At 45.6% G+C, this 21,359-nt stretch overlaps 1 protein-coding gene across 2 annotated transcripts in view; it reads right to left on the minus strand.

Moving 5' to 3' along the window:
- Positions 1 to 21,359, minus strand: part of LOC146175745 (uncharacterized) — a 61,894-nt gene that overhangs the window by 4,332 nt on the left and 36,203 nt on the right. The window contains exons 4-9 of one of the 2 annotated variants that reach the window (XM_084582112.1): positions 15,170 to 15,199; positions 11,518 to 11,571; positions 6,707 to 6,727; positions 5,768 to 5,794; positions 4,958 to 4,987; positions 3,510 to 3,536 (exon numbers count right to left, since the gene is read on the minus strand). In XM_084582112.1, coding sequence (XP_084438238.1) covers positions 3,510 to 3,536; positions 4,958 to 4,987; positions 5,768 to 5,794; positions 6,707 to 6,727; positions 11,518 to 11,571; positions 15,170 to 15,199 — 189 coding nt within the window. The remainder of the gene's footprint in view (positions 1 to 3,509; positions 3,537 to 4,957; positions 4,988 to 5,767; positions 5,795 to 6,706; positions 6,728 to 11,517; positions 11,572 to 15,169; positions 15,200 to 21,359) is intronic. The other variant, XM_084582115.1, reaches the window with a different exon arrangement.

The raw sequence follows: 21,359 nt of genomic DNA on the forward strand, positions 1-21,359 counted from the left end.
CCGCTCTTCTTGTCAGCATTCATCTGCACCTGGTCCTTACGGAATTACTTATTTAACCTTATCAAAACAAGGAAAGGATGGTCGAACTGCGCTACCTAATTACTTCAGCGATATATGGCCTTCTAGTACTGTTCCTGAATACTGGAAAATTAGACGCCTGGTTGGTTTTTTGAAGCCTGGAAAGCCCCTCTCGAACTTACCCCATACCGTCCAGTTGCTCTAACAAGATGTGCTGGAGAAGTTATGGAACAAATGGTGCTGGCAAGACTTGAGCGGTGTCTAGAAAGTACTGATTTTTATCCGGAAATGATGACTGGAATTCGTCGGGGGCGCGCTTTTATCGACAGCGTCATAGACCTTGTGGCCACAGTAGAACACGAAAAGTTCACCGTCGACTAGTAGCTGCTGTCTTTTTAGATATAAAGAAAGCCTACGACAACCTCCTCCATAATGCTACTCTTGATGGACTTGACGCCGTGGAAGTTGGTTGCCGGCTGTACTTGTGGATTGTGAGCCATCTCAACAGCCGATCTGTTTACGTGACTACGCCTGATGGAGATACTACGTGCTATCAGGTCGGTCGTGGAGTTCTGCAGGGAGGAATCCTCAGGCCAACTTTATTTAACGTTGCGCTAATTGGCCTAGTGAGTGAACTGCCAACTAACATCCATAGTGCATATGCTGACGACATCTGCATCTTGGCTTCTAGTTCGACGCGCCCACAACTACGTGCGAGATTGCACGTAGTAGTGCTATCGGCATCGATGTACTTACGGCGTCAAGGTTTGCTTTTAGCGGAAGAACAGGGCGCAGTGATCGCATTTACGGGAAAATGTGTAAGCCGGCACCCGACTACGTTTCATGGAGTTGTGATACCATAGGTGTCTAGGCACAGATTCTTGGGAGTAATTATTGACCGCGGACTATCTTGATCGAAACATATTAATATGTTGAAGAAAAGGTTAATCAATTTTCACCATGTTCTTTGTTTCATAGCTGGCATCAAATGGAGTCCAACTGAGTGCTCCTAATACGGCTTTACGAGAATCTGTTGGTTGGTTATATCCGGTAGAGTGTTTTAGTAATCTCTTATATGAGCATTTCCTGCTTGCGTACATTAGAGAGCGTGCAAGCGCAGGGACTGAACATATGCCTTGGACTGCCCAGATACACCTCTAACAAAGGTACAGTTGAAGAGGCACATGCTCGCCCAATATCCATACAGTTGTCCCATGAACCACTTCGTGTATATTTACGAGCACTTACATGGCACCATTTTCAAATACTGAGCAAGATTCTGGACGAGCGGCCGGACTGCAGTTTTACAAGTGCACTCCGCTGCGCTCAGTCGCAAGTACCAACAGCAATTGCCCTCCCATATTGTCCCACCCAACCACCATGGGTGATGGATTCTAGACGAGCGGCCGGACTGCAGTTTTACAAGTGCACTCCGCTGCGCTCAGTCACAAGTACCAACAGCAATTGCCCTCCCATATTGTCCCGCCCAACCACCATGGGTGACGGATTCTAGACGAGCGGCCGGACTGCAGTTTTACAAGTACACTCCGCTGCGTCAGTCGCAAGTACCAACACCAACTGGCCTCCCATATTGTCCCGCCCAACCACCATGGGTGATGGATTGTAGACGAGCGGCCGGACTGCAGTTTTAGAAGTGCACTCCGCTGCACTCAGTCGCAAGTACCAACAGCAATTGCCCTCCCATATTGTCCCGCCCAACCACCATGGGTGATGGATTCTAGACGAGCGGCTGGACTGCAGTTTTACAAGTGCACTCCGCTGCGCTCAGTCGCAAGTACCAACAGCAATTGCCCTCCCTTATCGTCCCGCCCAACCACCATGGGTGATGGATAAACCTGATGATGGAGACCTGTCGCCTATCTAAACACTGTTGCACAGTTGTCAAGTAGGCGGTGCCGTAGAGGTAAGGCTCTGGATCCTGCTTTTGACCAGAGCTGACATAAGCTCGCCTTTCGCGCCCGAACACCGCGAAACTACATACCGCATCGCAATGATCTCTTTCTCGCATATTTCTCGCGCTTTACATCCTCGGAATAAACCCCTCTTGGCTAAGCGACATTTCTTCTGGTAGATTTTTAATGCCTAGTACAAGTGCTAGCTCATTCACAGCATAATGACTTGAAAAAGATGTGAAAGCATAAAGAGTCATTAAGCATGTAGACCTAATTGTAGGAGCTATCCAACCAGAAAAAAAAAAGAAACCGCGCGTGTGTCATAAAATAAAGCTACACAAATGCAAGAATTCAGTACACACATTTTCAATCGATAAGTGCGAAATATACACCGATGTGGACAAAGCACTTGAGCTCAACAATGTCAAAAGAAAGCATTAGTTCACCGTCATATAACAACTTGCGAAAGAAATTGCCAAAATTTTTTTTTAATGTTTTGCCTAAATGCTTACACAGTGAGTCAACATTTCATGAAACCCAAAAATGTATTTATCTTTTAAAATGAAACCTAAATTTACATGTCCCTGCGTAACAAACAGCCCTGTATTGAAGATGTACATTTATTTTGCATTACTGCCCAAACCAATAAAGAAGCGATGACAACTTTACAAAACAAGAAAAGCAAGATCGCCTCATTATTACGTACTTTAGCAAAGTAGGCTTTTTCTCGTAGTTAGTGCGTTCATCAGTTCAGTTCAGTTCAGTTCAGTTCAGTCGTTCAGTCGTGTCCGACTCTTCGTGACCCTATTGACCATGTCACGCCACGCTTTCCGGTCTCTCACTATCTTCCTAACATCACATAACTTCATCTGCAGTGCCTCGAGGATGCCATCTAACCATCGCGTTCGCTGCCTACCCCTTCTCCGGCAACCCTCAACCTTTCCCAACATCAAATCTTTCTCCAGCGACTCCTCTCTTCTCATCAGATGACCAAAGTAGCTGAGCTTTAACTTTAGAATTTGACCCTCCAATGAGCAGTCAGGGTTTATGGTCGACAATATTGACTGATTTGATCTTGTGGCAGTCCAAGGAACTCTCAAGAGTCTTCGCCAGCACCACAATTCAAACGCGTCAATTCTTCGGCGGTCAGCAGTGCGTTCATAGCTATGAGCAAAAGAGTCTTCCTCCACTGCGTAGTCTTCCGCGGAGCATGACGTATTTCTCAGTCGCTATTTTGTGCTTCCTTCATGAATCGCGTTTTCTTTCGTGCCGAGTGAGGCTCAAGGATAGCATATATTGCGCGTTGGTTTGGCCGAACAAGGGTGTAGGCAAACTAGCGATATGAAAGGCGTTATTATGAAAGGCAAGCTGCTTTATATATTCGAATAATTTCAAAACTATATTAAAATACAAAACAAAAATTGAAATTTATATTCTTGCTTTGATATTTTCACTACGTAGATGCCTGAACAAGTGGATGAGACAATGTCTTGTACCCTCACTGCATTTCCATACGTTTTAATAGTCCTGGAGGATTTATTCTAATGCCTCCATTTATCAAGAACGGTTGGTACTCACATCTTTTAGCGTGTAGATCTGGGCTCCCTGTTGAATAAAGCGAACATAGCGTACTTTGAATTTTCTCATTCGTTGAAGGAAATAGACCGGTAGCGTTCTAACGCGACAACAGAAAAACGAATGTGCAAACCTTGCATGCGAACTTTGCATACATTGCCTAGGTTTTGTGGCTATTCCTAATTCCAACAGCCTAATTCCAACGAGACTTTAGTTCTCAATTTTGCAGCACTGATGTCTAAGGGAAGGAGAACAGTGATGAAAATAAAGTGGTATTTTTATTTCTATCTTATATAATGCTGCTCGCAGTTTTGATGAACGTAGGAGACGCGATCGGCAGATAATAAGAGCTCCAGCCGAAAGTTAAAACTGCTTCTGACCTTTATGATTTTATAAAATAATGATGGGCTAATATTTACAAAGAAAGGGAAGTTCCTCATAAAGCTTTTCGTGAGCTAAATATGTCCTTGACATCAGAAACATTTAAAAAGAAAAGAAGTAAATAGGCATATAAACACTTTTGGCATTGCGCTTAATACAAGTAGGTGCCGTTCATGCACATAAGTATGCAGAAGGAATCCTGTGTTGATGAAAAGCTGTCGTGGTCACTAGGTTTGCTTTTAGCAACAATGCCTATGTTAGGGAGCATTCGCATGAAATACCACGCGTCCAGGTATGAGCGCTGCGATAGGTTGCATATTGAAAGCTGCAGTTCCCTTTCGCATAGAAAAGACACGCTATGTTGTTAAAGCGGTCCACCGGAATAGAATACGGGTGCAAAAGTAGTAAAATCTTGAATGCACTGACGCAAAACGAAAGGAAGGGCTGAAAAAGGCTATTTCAAAGAATCAGAGTACAAAATAAAGGAAACCGAGAGGCAAACATGTTTACTGTACAAGTGCCTGGCACAAAGAAGCGAGATCGAACACACACAGAAAAATCTCGCGGTAGAGGAATCATGGAGTAACTTAATCATAAGATAAAGCAGCACTGCGACACGAGCAGAAATTAAAAACTGGGAAAGGTTTCGAGAAAAGAAAGCAGTTTTGTTGTCAGAATGCACGCCGAAAGTGACAGGGTCAAATGTGCATCGTCTAGGTGTCTTCGCGCCATTCTCTTATGAGCGAGATCCGTCTCCTACGAGCCAATTACCTCAAACCAGTTTTGCTACGGAGAACAAAAGCGGCGCCGGGTAGTACGGGTGCCAATATTTCTTGACATATAAAAGCAGGAGGTGCATAATACAAAGCAAAAATGACTAGGGACGTAGGAAATTCCAAATAAATTAAAGACCGACAAAATGGGTAAATGAAAGTAACGAAGGCAATGCAGGCTTATCGTCATTTTCTCTTTTGTTGTTGCACTGAGCCCACCCCCCTCTCTGTTTTTTCTAATTAAAAGCTCAAGGTACTACACAAAACATTATTTGATAAAGCGTAGTCGGCACTCACCTATGGGACGAGGTCGACCGTGTTTGTCCTCTGCAAGAGATTATAAATTACTCACCTTCGCTGAAGCAAATCTAGCGCTAATTTTTCAATGCGATATATAAAATAAGGTGCTTAGAATCACTATAAGCGCAATGTTTACGCGTCTCGTTGTAGCACACTCTCTAAAATTTAGAGTATGTAGGGTCGTTATGGAATTACACCTGGATTAGACAGAACAACGCTATCTGTTACATGAAAATGCTTCCGTGCCAACAACCCACCAGCCACCAATTTCAGCACTAAACGAAGGCAGAGTAGGCAGTGCCTAACCTAAGAAAGGTTTTGCCCTCGCGTTTCAGCACAACTTCACGAAGAAAAACAGTAATAACAAAAACGTGTATATTTCTGCATCGAGAATAGCGGAAGCGCGCTTATCGATGTTGGCATCAAGTGGTATATAATGAGCGTTTCAGGGAAAGAATGGTTAAAGAAATGCGATTGTAAAAGTTGTACGAACACTCATGGTTTCATAACTGTAGGAGTAAAAGTGAGAGATTACGTGTAGACCTTAATTCTCCACAAAATATCGCAGTACCTTTCATATTTCTGTTCTTGTGGTGCATACCTTCATTAAGATATAATGCTAAAAGAGCGCGGAAGAGCCCCAAAAATAAATCACTGTCACACCTTGCGTCTTGAAAGTATCTAACTATACTGTGATAGTAGGAGACATCTTAGTCCTTTTTTACTGCTCATTGGAAACCATTCAACTTTTTTTCTCGTATATAGTACTGCACAAAAGAACACTTAATGAGCACCGTCTACACTCACCTAGTAACTGATAACCACCCGGAGCTCCTGGTAATTAGAGGGAACATAAAAAAAGCGGTTAATTTACTGGCTTTCACTGAAGGAGATCAAGAACTTGAGTCTTAAAGCAACAACACGAAAGTGGCTTCGGAAACTGCTGCACAGATTGTGGTACCTACATTTTTCATTCAGGCATCTGGTCTTACCGTGTGATCAATGCTAGTATTTACAGGATGGGGCACAGAGGAGTAAGAATATTGAGAATATGCTACCTGACAGCGGTACTGTGTTCAGAAACCGTTTGCATCACAACGGGCTACTATTAAAGCACAAGTTGAAACAGAAGGTTCCTAATCCAAGATTTTGAATCGCGACGTTTCAGCTCCGATGTCTTAACGAAGGAGAACAATAAGTGGATACGAAGAGCTGTTTCGTTTCCTATCCAGGTAACACTCCACGCGCTTTTTATGAAAATGGCACTGAGAATTGGAAGATGAGGACAACTTTAGTGGTAAAATTATTCTTTGAGAATGCGATTGGAAAACAAAATAAACATATATTTATAAAACATACTTTCGACTGCTTAACTGAATATTTACTATACATTTGCTAAATTTATAGTAAATATTATAACGATATGTTTTTGCCAAATAAAACTGTGCCATCGGTCACCGCACAAATCAATAGAAGAAAGGATTAAAAGGGTCATTTGCTTCCTAACAGATGCCAAATGTGCAAGGGTGCAGTTTATAATGTTTTTGTGTTAGTACTAGCGCATTACAGTGCTCCTGTACCGAAAGAACGTGATAATCGTAACGCCTTCTGCTTTAAAAGATTTCGGTCATGCTTGTGTACGTAGATTTACCGTATTTAGTATCATTTGTGGGAATGCATGGAAAGACATAATATCCATATAGAGAGTAACGATAAAAATATTTATGAAGAATGGTCTTTATTTACCTGGATGGGCGTCCGGGATTCCTTGGATTAAAAAAAAAGGGATTTACAAAGATTATAATTTCTATGTATTAGAGAACAAATTTTCGCGTTTCAGTCATGGCGCCAGATTATAATTTTTCTTTTTTTAATCATTTCGGTCAAATTTTATATCCAGTAACATTGGAAGACAGCGGCATTCTGAGTCTTTTTCATGTAGCAGTACCCGCCCAGCACCCCGAGCGCCATGGCGATAATGTAGGATGTACATTCACAGCAGAACGCTTGACATAATTTAGTCAGCTAGTTTTATACAGCACGCTGTTTAGTTGATCTAAGCGAGCAGTAAAAGTGAAAAGCTGTCTTTAGGTTTCAAATAAGCCTCACAATGTTTACCAGTGGCTGGTGCGTGCCACCCGCAGATCATGAAACTTAGAGCGGAAATATTGTAGACAGACGTGGTGATTCTGAGGGGTTTGGTAAAAGTGCAGGCCCAGATGTCATTTATATTATTTTCATTGCAATGCAGGCGCTTGTTACGTTCTTTGCATACTCCTTTAATAGTTCTTTGTTCCGTCCTCCGATTCTACGCCCCAGTGGTGACTATTGAAGTGTTTGCGTCAGTAGAATTGTTATTATTGCACTAAGCATTTGATAATTGTGCTATGGCCACCAGTGACATCTGCCTTGGCTCATTACTGTCGGTATTGCAGCTTTAGTCAGCTTTAAAACGTCGGCAGCTGTCAACTGTCACCCCAAAAGTGTTTAAGTCGCAGTTCCCGGTGATACCCCCTTCATGGATCACTGTCTTGTCGTGGCGGAGGGGCTTGCGAAACTCGATGAAGTCGTGAGCTCTGCTGTGTAGGGCCACCCAAGATAGACAGGTCACGGCAGAGAGTTCTGACAAAATGTGATTCACTGGAGAAGGTAATGGCAACCCACTCCAGTATTTCCTGCCAAGAAAACCCTATGGTCAGTAACAATACCATTAATGATATGGCGCCGGAAGATGAGCCCCCCAGGTTGGAAGGCGTCCCACATGTTACTGGGGATGAACAAAGGGCGATTCCTAGTAGCTCCAGGACGAATGAAGCGGCTGGGCTAAAGCCAAAAGGACGCTCAGTTGTGGATGTGTCGGGAAGCGACCGGAAAGTCTGATGTTGCAAGGAGATGTATCACATAGCAACATGGAATGTAAGATCTATGACGCAAGGTAAACTGGATATCGTCAAGCGAGAAATGGACAGATTGAACATTGATATCTTGGGTATCAGCGAGCTCAAGTGGACTGGAATGGGAGAATTTAACTCCGGCGACCATTATGTCTTTTATTGTGGGCACGAATCCAAGAGAAGATAAGGGGTCGCTCTCATAGTAAACAGAAGAATGGGCAAAGCAGTGCTAGGGTACAACCCCAAAAACGACCGAGTGATTTCACTTCGGATCCAAGGTCACCCTTTCAACATAACAGTTATCCAAGTCTATGCACCGACCACTACTGCTGAAGAAGCTGACGTTGAGAGATTTTATGCGGACCTACAATGCCTTTTAGACCGCACCCCATCATCAGACGTCATTTTTCTCATAGGAGACTGGAATGCTAAGGTAGGGAGTGAAGAAATATCCGGAATTACAGGCAAGTTCGGTCTTGGTGAGCCAAATGAAGCTGGGCAGAGGCTAGTAAAGTTTTGTCGAGAAAACAACCTGACCATAGCGAATACTCATTTTCAACAGCACAAGAGGCGCCTGTACACATGGACTTCACCGGACGGACTGTACAGGAATCAGATCGATTATATTATTTGCCGGCAGAGATGGAGAAGCGCTATACAAGCAGTAAAAACAAGGCCTGGGGCCGATTGTGGCACCGATCATCAGCTTCTTGTTGCCAAGATTAAGCTTCGATTGAGGAAAACGCAGAAAACTAGAAGGCCTTTCAGATATAATCTGGATCAAGTTCCATTAGAATATGCTGTGGAAGTGAGGAATCGATTTCAAGAATTAGATCTAGAAGACAAAGAGCCCGAAGAGATGTGGACTGATGTTCGTGATATAATACAAGAAGTTGCTACTAAGGCAGTTCCAAAGCAAAAGAAATGCATGAAAGCCAACTGGTTATCTGAAGAGGCTTTGTAAATAGCTGAGGAAAGGAGGATGGCAAAAGTTATGGGGGAAAGAGAAAGATACAAGGTTCTCAATGCGGATTTTCAGAAAATAGCAAGGAGAGATAAGAATGCCTTCCTGAACATACAGTGCCAAGCAGTTGAGGACAACAGCCAATTAAGGAACACAAAAGCTCTGTATAAGACAATCAAAGATATCAAAGGAAGCTTCTGTGCTAAGCTGGGCGTGATAAAGAACAAACGAGGCAAGGACCTCACTGAAGCCGCAGAGATAAAGAAGAGGTGACAGGAATACACAGAAGAACTGTACAAGAAGGACCCGAATGTGCAAACCCAACATAAGACGGTTGTGATCACTGATCTCGAGCCGGGCATCCTGAAGAGTGAAGTTGAATGGGCCTTAGCCAGCCTTGCTAAGAACAAAGCTAGCGGAATTGATGGCATTCCAGCTGAGTTGCTTCAAAACCTCAACCATGACGCTGTTAACATTCTACATACATTATGTCAGAAGATTTGGACAACCCTGCAGTGGCCGCAGGATTGGAGGCGGTCAGTTTACATCCCCATTCCAAAGAAAGGCAGTGCCAAAGATTGTTCCAACTACCGCACGATCGCGCTTATTTCGCATGCTCGCAAGGTGATGTTGAAAATCCTCCAAGGTAGGCTGCAGCAGTATGTGGATCGGGAGCTTCCGGACGTGCAAGCTGGGGTTTCGCAAGTGCAGAGGAACTAGAGACCAAGTTGCCAACCTTCGTTGGATCATGGAAAAAGAAGAGAGTTCCAGAAACCCATCTACTTCTGCTTTATCGATTATGCGAAAGCGTTTGACTGCGTAGATCACAGCAGATTGTGGCAAGCTCTCCAAGAGATGGGAGTTCCAATTCACCTCATCTGTCTCCTCAGGAACCTGTATGAAGGGCAAGAGGCCACAGTCAGAACTGGGCATGGTGTTACTGATTGGTTTCCGATTGAGAAAGGAGTGAGACAAGGCTGCATACTGTCGTCCTGCCTATTTAATCTATATGCAGAGTACATCATGAGGAAGGCCGGTCTGGACGAGTCTTCAGCTGGAGTGAAGATTGCTGGAAAACGTATCAACAACCTTAGATATGCGAATGATACCACTTTAATGGCAGAAAGTGAAGCGGAACTCAAGAGACTTCTGATGCGCGTACAAGAAGAGAGTGAGAAGTTTGGGCTTAAACTGAACATTAACAAGACAAAGATCATGGCGTCTTGCCCTATCAAGTCCTGGAGCATCAAGGGACAAGAAGTGGAAGCTGTGACAGATTTTCTCTTCTTGGGCTCCAAGATTACTTCGGAAGGAGACTGCAGCCATGAAATTAGGAGACGCCTGCTTCTGGGAAAGAGAGCAATGGTTAGCCTTGACCGCCTAGTAAAGAGCAGAGACATTAGTCTGCCAACCAAGATCCGTATAACTCGTGCTATGGTCTTTCCAGTTGTGATGTATGAATGCGAGAGTTGGACTGTGAAAAAGGCTGACCGCCGAAGAATTGACTCGTTTGAATTGTGGTGCTGGCGAAGACTCTTGAGAGTTCCATGGACTGCCAGAAGATCAAATCAGTCAATATTGTCGACCATAAACCCTGACTGCTCATTGGAGGGTCAAATTCTAAAGTTAAAGCTCACCTACTTTGGTCATCTGATGAGAAGAGAGGAGTCGCTGGAGAAAGATTTGATGTTGGGAAAGGTTTATGGTCGCCGGAGAAGGGGTAGGCAGCGAACGCGATGGTTAGATGGCACCCTCGAGGTACTGCAGATGAAGTTATGTGATGTTAGGAAGATAGTGAGAGACCGGAAAGCGTGTTGTGACATGGTCAATAGGGTCACGAAGTGTCGGACACGACTGAACGACTGAACTGAACTCCAGGTGATACACCGATGTAAACAATACAGCCTCTTTTCAGTGAAAGGAAGAATCTAGTGTGCAGTTACTGGACACTTACAAACTATTATTCTCAATATATATTACATCTCCTATTCATGCTCGAATTTATTTTCATAACACTTATCTGCATGTGCATAAAAATTTCCTGGATCCATGCATTTCTAATTTGATTTTGCCTTCTTGCTTCAACTAAAAAGAGCCCCAGTATCAAGCAAATAAATAAATTGCTAAGCTTGCAAGCCTACGATGTCCTTCCTGTGGCTTTTCGATTATTGTTCATCTGATGTCTTCCTATTTCTCCTGTACCTTCTTTTTTCCTTTGTATTTTACGTTGTGCGGGACTGCTCATCTGCTTTATGCTTTCGCAGCGTTCGCGCCTCTTGACACACTGCCTCAAATCGACGTTCCCATTCTCTGCCGCCTCTGTGTTCTAGGCATTTAGTTTTCTTGAACCTGCCTATATTATTGCAGCTTTACAGGTAAGCCGATTTAATCCCCTGCAGCACCGGCAAAAAGGAGTTCTAAATCCATACGTTTCGATTCGCCGCGCTTCCCACACCGCTGCTATATTTCATACGCCGAGGCTTTCTCTTAGGAGCCAAGACGGGTGGAAACCCCATCTATGATCAATGATTTCCCCATATTAAGCCGTTTTTGGTTTCCGCTCTGAGGCTTTTCTTTAATGCTTAACTGTTTTCCTTTCAATTCTACAAGAATTCTATCTACATGCCTCTATCTCTCTGCCATGAAACCATCACGGCGATATAGAAAGCCTTATTTGATAGAGATAATTTGGCACTCACCTTCAGAAGTAGGTGAACTTGGTCGGCGTGCGCGTCCATTTTGTGGGTGTTGGCCTAGAAGAGGTTATATATTACTCGCCTTCGCTGAAGGAAAATCAGCGCCAGTGTCATAACCATAGAATTTCTAACTGTTGCTTAGACAGAAAGCTGGCGCCAGTGCCTGGGCGAGTTTGTTTTCAAAAGCCCTTCAGGCAAATGAATTCTCTGCCTCATGGGGGCCACTGCTGCTGACATCAGAGCTCCGAACTTCACTAAATAATATTGTAAATACTTATTCTGCTTTTCATTTTCAAATTCCTAAAATATAGTATTATAGCTGTAAAGTCTGTTATACGAGCATGAAAGGAAGTAACTGTTAGTTTTAACATGAGAAAGTGGTGGCCTTCTTTCCTATTCGCGACAAAAAAAGTTTTTGCACTCGACAGACATGTTGTCAATAAAAAATCTGTTTTCTTTCAAACCTTTTGAACTTCCTTTGGAATTTCGGAAACCAGGAACACGCTTTTCGTGTATTCCGCTATTACTTTTCCGCAAATATCATCTTTGCGCATCATTTTCCCGGCTCGAGAAAGCCGTTTGCATGCGCCAAGTGCCAGCTGTGGCAATCTCCTCGCGTTCAGCGTATGGCGTTTGCAAAGGAAACCATAAAGCACGAAATGGGCACCGCTGCTATCACAAATCACTATGCGGGCTCCTCTTGACAATCGCATGGTGTGGATATTTTCGTTAATATATTTCTGAAGCTGTTTGTGCATTCGATCCGTGGCCAACGCTTGGCTTTGAAATTCGCTGGTAACATCACCGTATCTTGTCGAAATATCTGGCGCTTTCATTGAAGATGTGCTTTGCTTTATGCACCATTACCAGTCAATGTAGCCACGGAATCATGCAATCTTTGCCAACCCACGCCGAAATCCAACATGGATATACCGCGGGACTGGCGCTAAACTCACGTCTATGCCTTCTTAACTCAAACCTTCAAAGCGAGACATTTCTAACACGGATATATTCGATCCTCACTTTTACATTATCTTTCTATATATACTAAGATGCAGCGTTTTCAGAAAGGGACAGCTCGGTAATTTAGCTCTATGCATGCGAGGAAGTGGCTGTTGCGCACCAGGCAGTGCATCGGCGTAGGATGCTTAGAGACCGCTTTAATATTTGCGATGGGAACGTCGTACATATCATTTCGGTCGAGAGCGAGGCGTTAAGCAAACATGACACGTAGAAGTGCCTGTGTGAAGAGTGGCCAAAAATCCGACATATTTTCACCGTCGGAAATATTTAGCACAGATGAGACTGCACTGTTCTGGTAAATGCCCGCAAACAACCCTCTGCACCTCAAAGGCAGTGCGTACCACGCTGAATAAAATGGCAGCAAAATGCGCGTGTCCATTTTGCTTGCTCCACATTTTAATGGAACTTGCCAACTTAGGTCTTTCGTTATACGAAAAAACAGACCACCAAGCTGCTTTTAAAACATGAAAGGCCTCCCAGTTCGATACGCGTCCAGTAAGAAAACTTGGATGACACGCGATCATTTCGTGGTGTGGCTTCAGAAGTCAGATGACGATCTTGAGAACTACGGTAGCAAGGTTTGTTTCCTTTGCGCAGCTGTTCGGGCGATCATATAGTTCGCCCATTGAAGCAGGTCACCTTCATATGTCTGCCACCAAACACACCGGCAAAACTTAAGCCTATTGAGCAAGACATTGCAAAGACCAAGAAATGAGAGTCATTAGTCGGTGAAAGTCCAGCTTTTTTGTAGAATGGTCTTGCGCATATGCGAAGTTCCTGGGCATGTCCATATTAGATGCCGCCCAGTGGTGTCACAAGCGGGCTCTTCGCAGTGTGGGCATTTGTCGGGAGCTGGAATTGTAGGACTTTGCCACTGGTGTCGAACGGCGGGTGTAAGGGCCACTCCGACTCTCAGCCGTCTCAGAGATACCTCCGCCACCCTTGTTAGATTGGGAGGAAGGGGGTACGTACACGGGGGAATTATAGCACATGTACGCTGCCTGCGAGATGCTGATGATGTCAAATGGGTCATAAGTAGATCCGGTGGCAAGGAATCATGAATAAGTTGTGACACATCTGCTGCATGAGGAAGCATGTCTGCTGCAATGGTATTCAAATTTATGTTGTCTTGAACCCAGTGGATGATTATAGTCACTGGGTAACGGTGACAAGCAGCATGTATAGACTGTGCGACCCTAAGAGTGTCATGGACTTTCTTTAAATGCTTTAGGGCTTCTTTAGAGTGAGTCATTATGTGTACTTGTTTAAACGTATGGTCGGCAGGTAACGCTTCTATGGCGTTTAAGATAGCTTGCAGTTCGAAGGCCAAAGTTGATTTGGTATCGTTAAGGTAAGTTCGAATGGTGTTGAGGTGAGGGTGGGTTGAGCTTATAAAAGCAACTGAACCACATGTTAGGGTTACGGCTGCATCTGTGTAAATATTACAGTTATCAGGTGCTGCGCAAGACGTTATTGGGAATGATGATGAGAACTGCGACTTCTTGGTGAGTAGAGGCTTATTAGAAGTAAGGTGGTAGTAGTCCCATGGAGGTGGCTGGTTCTCTAATTCAGGACTAAGGGAAGCTTTTCTTGCTCTGTCTGTTTGTCTTTGGGCAGTTAATTCTGCCAACATGTTAAGGTGGGCGTACTCCTGGAGTAGACGGATAGGAGCTGATCGAGGCAGTACAGTAATGACTCGCATGGCCTCGTGGTTCAGTGCCTCGAGTGTGGACCATTGCCGTTTTGTCATTGTCTCGTCCTTTGGCTGGTTAAAAATGAACCCTTACCAACTTGCCCAGTCGTCAACCGTTTTGTCAGTTTCTGCGAAAGCGTTTAACGTTGGATACACACGAAAACAGGCGCAGAGACTCACCAGCCTTTGGTAAAGAATTGTACTCAGGCTAGCCGTCCTTGTAGGCATTAAAATGCTGGCTGAAGCCTGGAGCAATATGAGCACAGTTGTGACTCGCCTCCAGAAAGCAGGGTATAACCATTCTCAGGCGACATCCCAGGCGGCGCTACAACAGCAGATTTTGTAAGCGCTGACGGTAGCCTGCAAGCCACAGCGGGCCGCACTAAGGCTGTAACTGCGGCTGACATCGCTAGTGTGAAGACGCGGACGCAGACACGGGCGAAGATTCTGACGAATAGACCCATCCCCCATGCGATGCTGCACTAGCTTGAGGTGTCATTCGCTGCTATTGAAACAGAATAGAAGGCGCTAGCCTTTCGTATTTGTACATCATTAACAAGCTTGAGGCCAGCCTAATGAAATTGATTATGCAGAAGAAGCAATCTTTAGTCTAATACTTTTTTCTGGCAAAGTAAAGTGCTGTAGTCTTCATCCGTGCCTTCGTTTTAAGCATCTGGGAGGCGGAAATTGGTTAGTGCCTCTAGTTATGTGGAGTTGTTAGATAAGCTTCCGAGAAGTATATTTTATATTTCAAATTATCGATATGTCGATCTATTGGGAGGAAGGGCAATCCTCTTCGTGTTCGATATTACCGGGAACGACTGTAGTAAAAAGCATTTGCCCTTTCTTTTAAAATTCCGTCAAACATTTCAATCACGGCGCTCTTACGTGATGTTATAAAAAAGTATAATTAATTGACAAAGCATTGTCAACACTCACCTAGACGTTGATATCCACTCGCTCCTCCTCCTGTTGAATTGAGCGAACAGAATTTTTATCACAGTCGCCGTCACTGAAGGAAATCGAACTTGCGTCCTAACACAAACACACTAAAGCCACTGCGTAAACTTCTGCGCAGGTTGTGGAACCTACACTTTCGATTCGGGTCGCCTGACGTAACATACCACGTTCCTACTCGTACCCGTTTGCTAAACACATTTCGAGGCCTGCATTAGGCTATCTCGGACATTTTATGTTGTCCGTCACGATGTCCAGCCTTTATTTCCACCATCGAACATGCTCGCGAGTGTTTTTTCAATACTGTATGTGACGTCTCCATGTCCTCAACTGGTACGTAGTTTATGGCCATAAAACCAGTTTGGGTTTCGATTTGCTGCTGTTTCGTTTTAAAAACAGTTCTACATGGATGGAGGCGAAAGGGAAGGTGCCCGTTTGCTGTGCAGTGTCAGTGCACGTTAAAAAACCCCAGGTAGTCGAGATTTCCGGAGTCCTTCACTACGGCGTCTCTCATAGCCTGAGTCGCTTTGGGACTTTAAACCCATATACCAAACCAAACCAAACCAGGTCTACATGGAATTTCATAAAATGATTCTTTGTATCGGAGTCAGGACACGCCGAGAAATGTAATATGAAATGAATAACTCAGAATGGGGAAACAACCACTGGAGTTGCCCTTTAAGAAATCATCTCTTCTTTCCGTAACCTTCACTATTATACGCAAATGTGTGCGGCAACTAGGAAATGAGTCTACGATATTCCCCTCGTCCAACTGTAGCAAGCAATATATAATTGAAACCTGAATTCTTGCGATATCATTTTCGCTGAATGAGTTGCTGACGTAATACATTTTCTCTTTCAAGATGTTGGCACACATTATTAAGGGGACGGCATTTTGGTCGCTATATCCTGTGGTACTTCATAACACGTACCTCGTTCTATTAGGAAAGTGGTGTGTCCTCTGCATGTTAACTTCATGTATATCTTCGAGATTAACAGCACGCTAAGCATGTTCATTTCACGAGACTTCATTAAACAATTTTCTCTTCAGCGTCAGTTCCCTTGATCTGGATTTTATAACTGGTCACCTTCACAGCTAACCAGCAACGAGTCAAGAAATTTATCAACGTATAATACATCTTTGAATGTATCCACGAGCGCTTTGCCTAACTCGCAAAGTAGGCTACACTAGCAACAATCTATACATATTACTGAGCAGTTATTTGTACTGTTTACCTTCCATTACAAGCCTAGGCTCGATCATCCGCTTTGAATCTTGCTATTACTATAATTTTTATTCGTGCCTAACTATGCAAAGTGCGAAAGAAAATGATATTTTATATTACAAAAGTAATTATATGCAACTATTGATGAATAAAGCAACCTTTTTATATCAAAGAAGAAACATTCAGCTGCCGCTCTGCTAACAAGACTTAGGTTACATTTAGGAGCAAACTATACATTAACTAAACTAAAGATATATATATATATATATATATATATACATACATTGTTAAGGTTTATTTACAGAATGGTTCTGCACCTTAGCCTGATGTGCTGACCAACAGATGGTGAGCTTCCTCTTCTTCTACTTCTATCCCGGAGAGCCTCTTTTTGCACTTTTTCCTCTTCTGTTCGCATGCCTGACATTTCCCCCTTCGCAGACGAAGCCCCTGGGCTGTCAGTCAGAGTCCCGAGCGAGATTGGCAGCACTTCATTCTTGCGACATGAACTACCTGTGTTTTCCGAGAGGGGCGACCTTGAGAACATTGGCGAGACACGACGTAGTTCAACTCATTGATGCGTTTGAGCACAATAAATGGGCCTGTGTAGTGCGACAACAGCTTCTGGGACAAACCACGCTTGCGGAGAGGTGTCCAGAGCCACACTAAGTCGCCGGGAAGATAGGAGACATCCTGATGCCGACAATCGTAGCGCTGCTTAGAGCGGTCCTGCGAGGCCAGAGTGCGTAATCGGGCGACCCGACGAGCCTCTTCAGCGCGGCAGAGGGTGCTCGAAACAGACGGCTCGGTGTCGAGCGAGAACGGCAAAATGGTGTCAAGAGAACGGCGAGGCGGACGGGCGTAGAGGAGGAAAAATGGACTACAGGAAGTTGTCTCATGCTTCGAGGTGTTATAGGCGTAAGTAATGAAAGGAAGCACGTCATCCCAGTTCTTGTGCCGCGAGTCAACATACATCGCAAGCATGTTCGTCAGTGTCCGGTTTGTACGTTCGACGAGGCCATTTGTCTGGGGATGGTACGGCGTAGAGTGACGCAACTGGCAAGTACAATAGCGCAGAAGCTGTTCCACAACATCTGCAGTAAACTGGCGGCCTCGGTCACTGATAATTACACGAGGAGGCCCATGACGGAGGACGACAGCGTGAAGACGAAAGAACGAGACGTCAGCGGCGGTGGCGGAAGGGATGGCGGCAGTTTCACAGTAACGCGTGAGATGATCAACGCACACGATGACCCAGCGATTGCCTTTGGACGAGCGGGGAAACGGGCCTATGAGGTCGACACCTACTTGCTCATATGGTGTGGTCGGTGGTGTCACCGGATGTAAGTGGCCCGGCGGAGAAGTAGTGGGGAGCTTGAGCCGCTGGCACTGCAAGCAGGAGTTCACGTAACGCTGAGTCGTTCGACGCATATTTGGCTAGTAGAAACGTTCCTTAATACGCGTAAGAGTCCTGGCAAACCCCAAGTGCCCAGCTGTAACGTCATCGTGCATAGAGTGTAAAACAGAGGAGTAGAGGCTAGCCGGAACGACTAGCAGAAAGCGTGCACCGCCAGACGAGTAATTTTTTCGATACAGCAAACCATCGCGAATGCAGAAAGGGTTCGCAGATGCCGGATCATGAGCTTTTTCAAAAAGTGATCCCAAGTCTTGATCTTTTCGTTGTTCTCGCTGGAAAGTGGCAAGATCCGGAAATTGTACGGAAACGGCGGCAAGATAGTCGTCAAAATTGTCATCGCAGAGGGTAGTTGCGAGAGGCAGCCGCGAGAGGCAGTCAGCGTCAGCGTGTTGGCGGCCACTTTTGTAAGACACTGTAAAGTTGAACTCCTGAAGGCGTAATGCCCAGCGGGCCAGCCGACCGCAGGGGTCGCGTAGATTCACCAGCCAGCAAAGCGAATGATGGTCGGTGATGACTGTAAAGGAACGTCCATAAAGGTACGAGCGAAACCGCTGTACGCCAAAAACGACGGCAAGGCACTCTTGCTCCGTCACGGTATAGTTGCGTTCAGACTTGCTAAGGGTGCGACTTGCGTAAGCGACAACGTGTTGGTTTCCGTCATGCCGTTGTATGAGCACAGCACCCACGCCGATGCCACTTGCGTCAGTGTGGAGTTCAGTGGGAGCTGTCGGGCTGAAATGACGCGGAATGGGCCGCGAGGTAAGAAGAAACTTGAGCTAGCGAAACGCAGAATCACATCCAGGAGTCCATTTGAAAGGCATATCCTTCTGCAAGAGGCATGTGAGGGGGTAGGCTACTTCAGCAAACTTAGGGATGAAGCGTCGAAAGTAAGAGCAAAGTCCCAGGAAGCTCCTGAGTTCTTTCACAGACTTGGGCTCTTTGACGCAACTGACAGCTTCAATCTTCTGTGGGTCAAGCCTAACACCGTCTTTGTCAACCAAATGCCCAAGCACAACGATCTGTCGTTCACCGAAGCGGCACTTCTTAGAGTTCAGCACAAGACCCGCTTCCTCCATGCAGTTAAGGACCAGAGCTAAACGGCTGTTATGCTCGGCGAAGGTCCTCCAGAAGATCACTACGTCATCTAGGTAACACATGCAAATTTGCCACTTCAGTCCACGCAAAAGAGTGTCCATAAATCTTTCAAAGGTAGCCGGAGCGTTGCATAGGCCGAAAGGCATCACGTTAAATTCCTACAACCCATCGGGAGTCACGTATGCCGTCTTCTCCTTGTCTTTCGGATGCATCGGTATCTGCCAATATCCGGACCGTAAATCGACAGATGAAAAGTAGGAAGCTGAATGGAGGCAGTCAATGGCATCATCAACACGCGGGAGCGGGTAAACATCCTTCTTGGTGACAGTATTGAGGCGGCGATAGTCGACACAAAATCGCCATGTGCCATCTTTCTTTTTCACGAGAATCACAGGGGCGGCCCATGGGCTAGATGATTCCTGAATGATTCCTCTTTGCATCATATCACGGACCTGTTCGTCAATTATCTTACGTTCTGAAGGTGAAACACGGTATGGTGTCTGTCTAACCGGGTGTGCAGATCCAGTGTCGATCATGTGATGGGTGCGGGAAGGCGGAATCGGTGGTGGCTGATCTCGAGCAAAGTCGAACACGTCCGCATGTTTCATAAGAACCTCCATCAATATTCGGCGATCATTGGTGGGTAGCGATTGATTTATCATAGACTGAAACTGGGAATCAGCATGATCTGGACGTCTAGTTGAACGAGCAACGCCGTCACTGAACGCGGCGATATGCATAGAAAGGCGTTCTTCAAAGTCGGCGAGTTTCAAACCACGCGGCAATACGGCAGGTTCATTGGTATGGTTGACAGTCCAAAGCGTGGCACGGCCCTCGTTCACTCGAACAACGCTGCGGGGCACCAACGCACTCTTTTTAGCACCGGAAAGGGAAGCGGGTTCCACCAGAGCGTCGAAGGCATTCGGAACCGCGCCCGAAGACACAACTGGGACGAAGATGGCGGACATCGCCGGAACGACGGTATCCTCGAAGTCAGAAAACACTTGGACAGCCCGCGGTGAGTCGTCTATAAGGGCCGATCGAAGGCTGGGGCTTACTGATATCTCGCCACTGTTGAAGTCGAGAGTTGCGCCACACTGCTGTAAAATTCAACTCCTAGAATAACGTCGTGCGTAGAGCGAGGGAGCACCGTAAATTCAGTTCTAAACTCGTGTCCAGCCATCGCTACATTTACATAACAAATACCAAGTGGAACCAAGGATTCTCCCCCTACACCTCGAAATATGACAGTTCTATCCCAACCAAACAATTTTGCGGCCGAGACGGTTCTTAAAATCTAATAGATAGATGGATTTATTGAAAGGAAAAGGCAGAGAGGTCGGCCCGAATAATTCAAATCTGGCCTGCTACTCTGCACTGGGGAAGGGGAAGGAGAGAAGAAAGAAGGTCATGATGGGTGACGATGTGGGAGAAGGCATATGAAATATATATACAGACACAGCAGCTTGCTTTACAAACGTGAATCAAGTCCGCTGGCGCTCAAATAACGGCAAAGAGCGCGCACTGCCTGGACGCCCTTCCCCTTGTCCTGCCAAGCGCCCAGCAGCAGTTCCTCCGACAGAGGCCTCTTGTCTAAACGCTTCAAGGAAGCAGCTAGCACATTTCTTTCGTTCGCATACTCTGGGCACACCAATAATACATGGTCCACAGTCTCTGGGATGCCACAAGTTAAACATTCCGGTGAGTCCAGCTGTCCAATTAAATGTAAGTATTTGCGCGTGAAAGCCACGTTTAAACGAAGTCGATGTATCAAGCATGTCTGATGACGCGGAATATCACGCGGAACATAAAATTTAAATGTTCGATCAAGCCTTCTTAGACGGATGTGTCACATCTGTGTCACATCTGTGTCACAGCTTAAAATCTAAGCTCATCACGGAAACTGCAGCACCCGTATCCACTAAGGCCATAACACAAACACCATCCACTAACACTTCCAAGCGGTTCTTCAGCATAACGACCGGTAGAGGAATTGGCAATATCGATGACCTGGCGACCGCACCTCCATCGGCCGCACACGCTAGTTTCCCGGTGGCGGAGAAGAACGGCGGGGAGAAGGCGATTGTCGGGAGCGGCGGGCAGGAGGAGTCAGGCTGCGATCAGAAACTGGTGAGTCGTTGCGTGGTGGTACGTAACGGTAGGAGCCCGAAGGAGGGGGATATGTCGGGTCACGGACTTCTGGACTCACGGTAGAACGGCGATTCCACCATTGGCGCTGGTAGCGTGGTGGCGGGTTCCGGCGGCGGCAGAATCTGGATATGTGGCCAAGCATACCACAGCGGTTACAGACGGGTGGTTCACGAGCACGGTCCAAATAATAGTCCTCGGTAACAGGATCGAAGCGATCAACAAAGTCCAGCCGCTTGGGTTGTTGCGGAGGAGGTGGCGCCCTGTAGTGGGTACGAGCTGGGGGAGC

The sequence above is a fragment of the Amblyomma maculatum genome, chromosome 10 (assembly GCF_055883805.1).
Source record: "Amblyomma maculatum isolate TAMU_Amacu chromosome 10, ASM5588380v1, whole genome shotgun sequence".
NCBI classification, from domain to species: Eukaryota; Metazoa; Arthropoda; class Arachnida; order Ixodida; family Ixodidae; genus Amblyomma; species Amblyomma maculatum.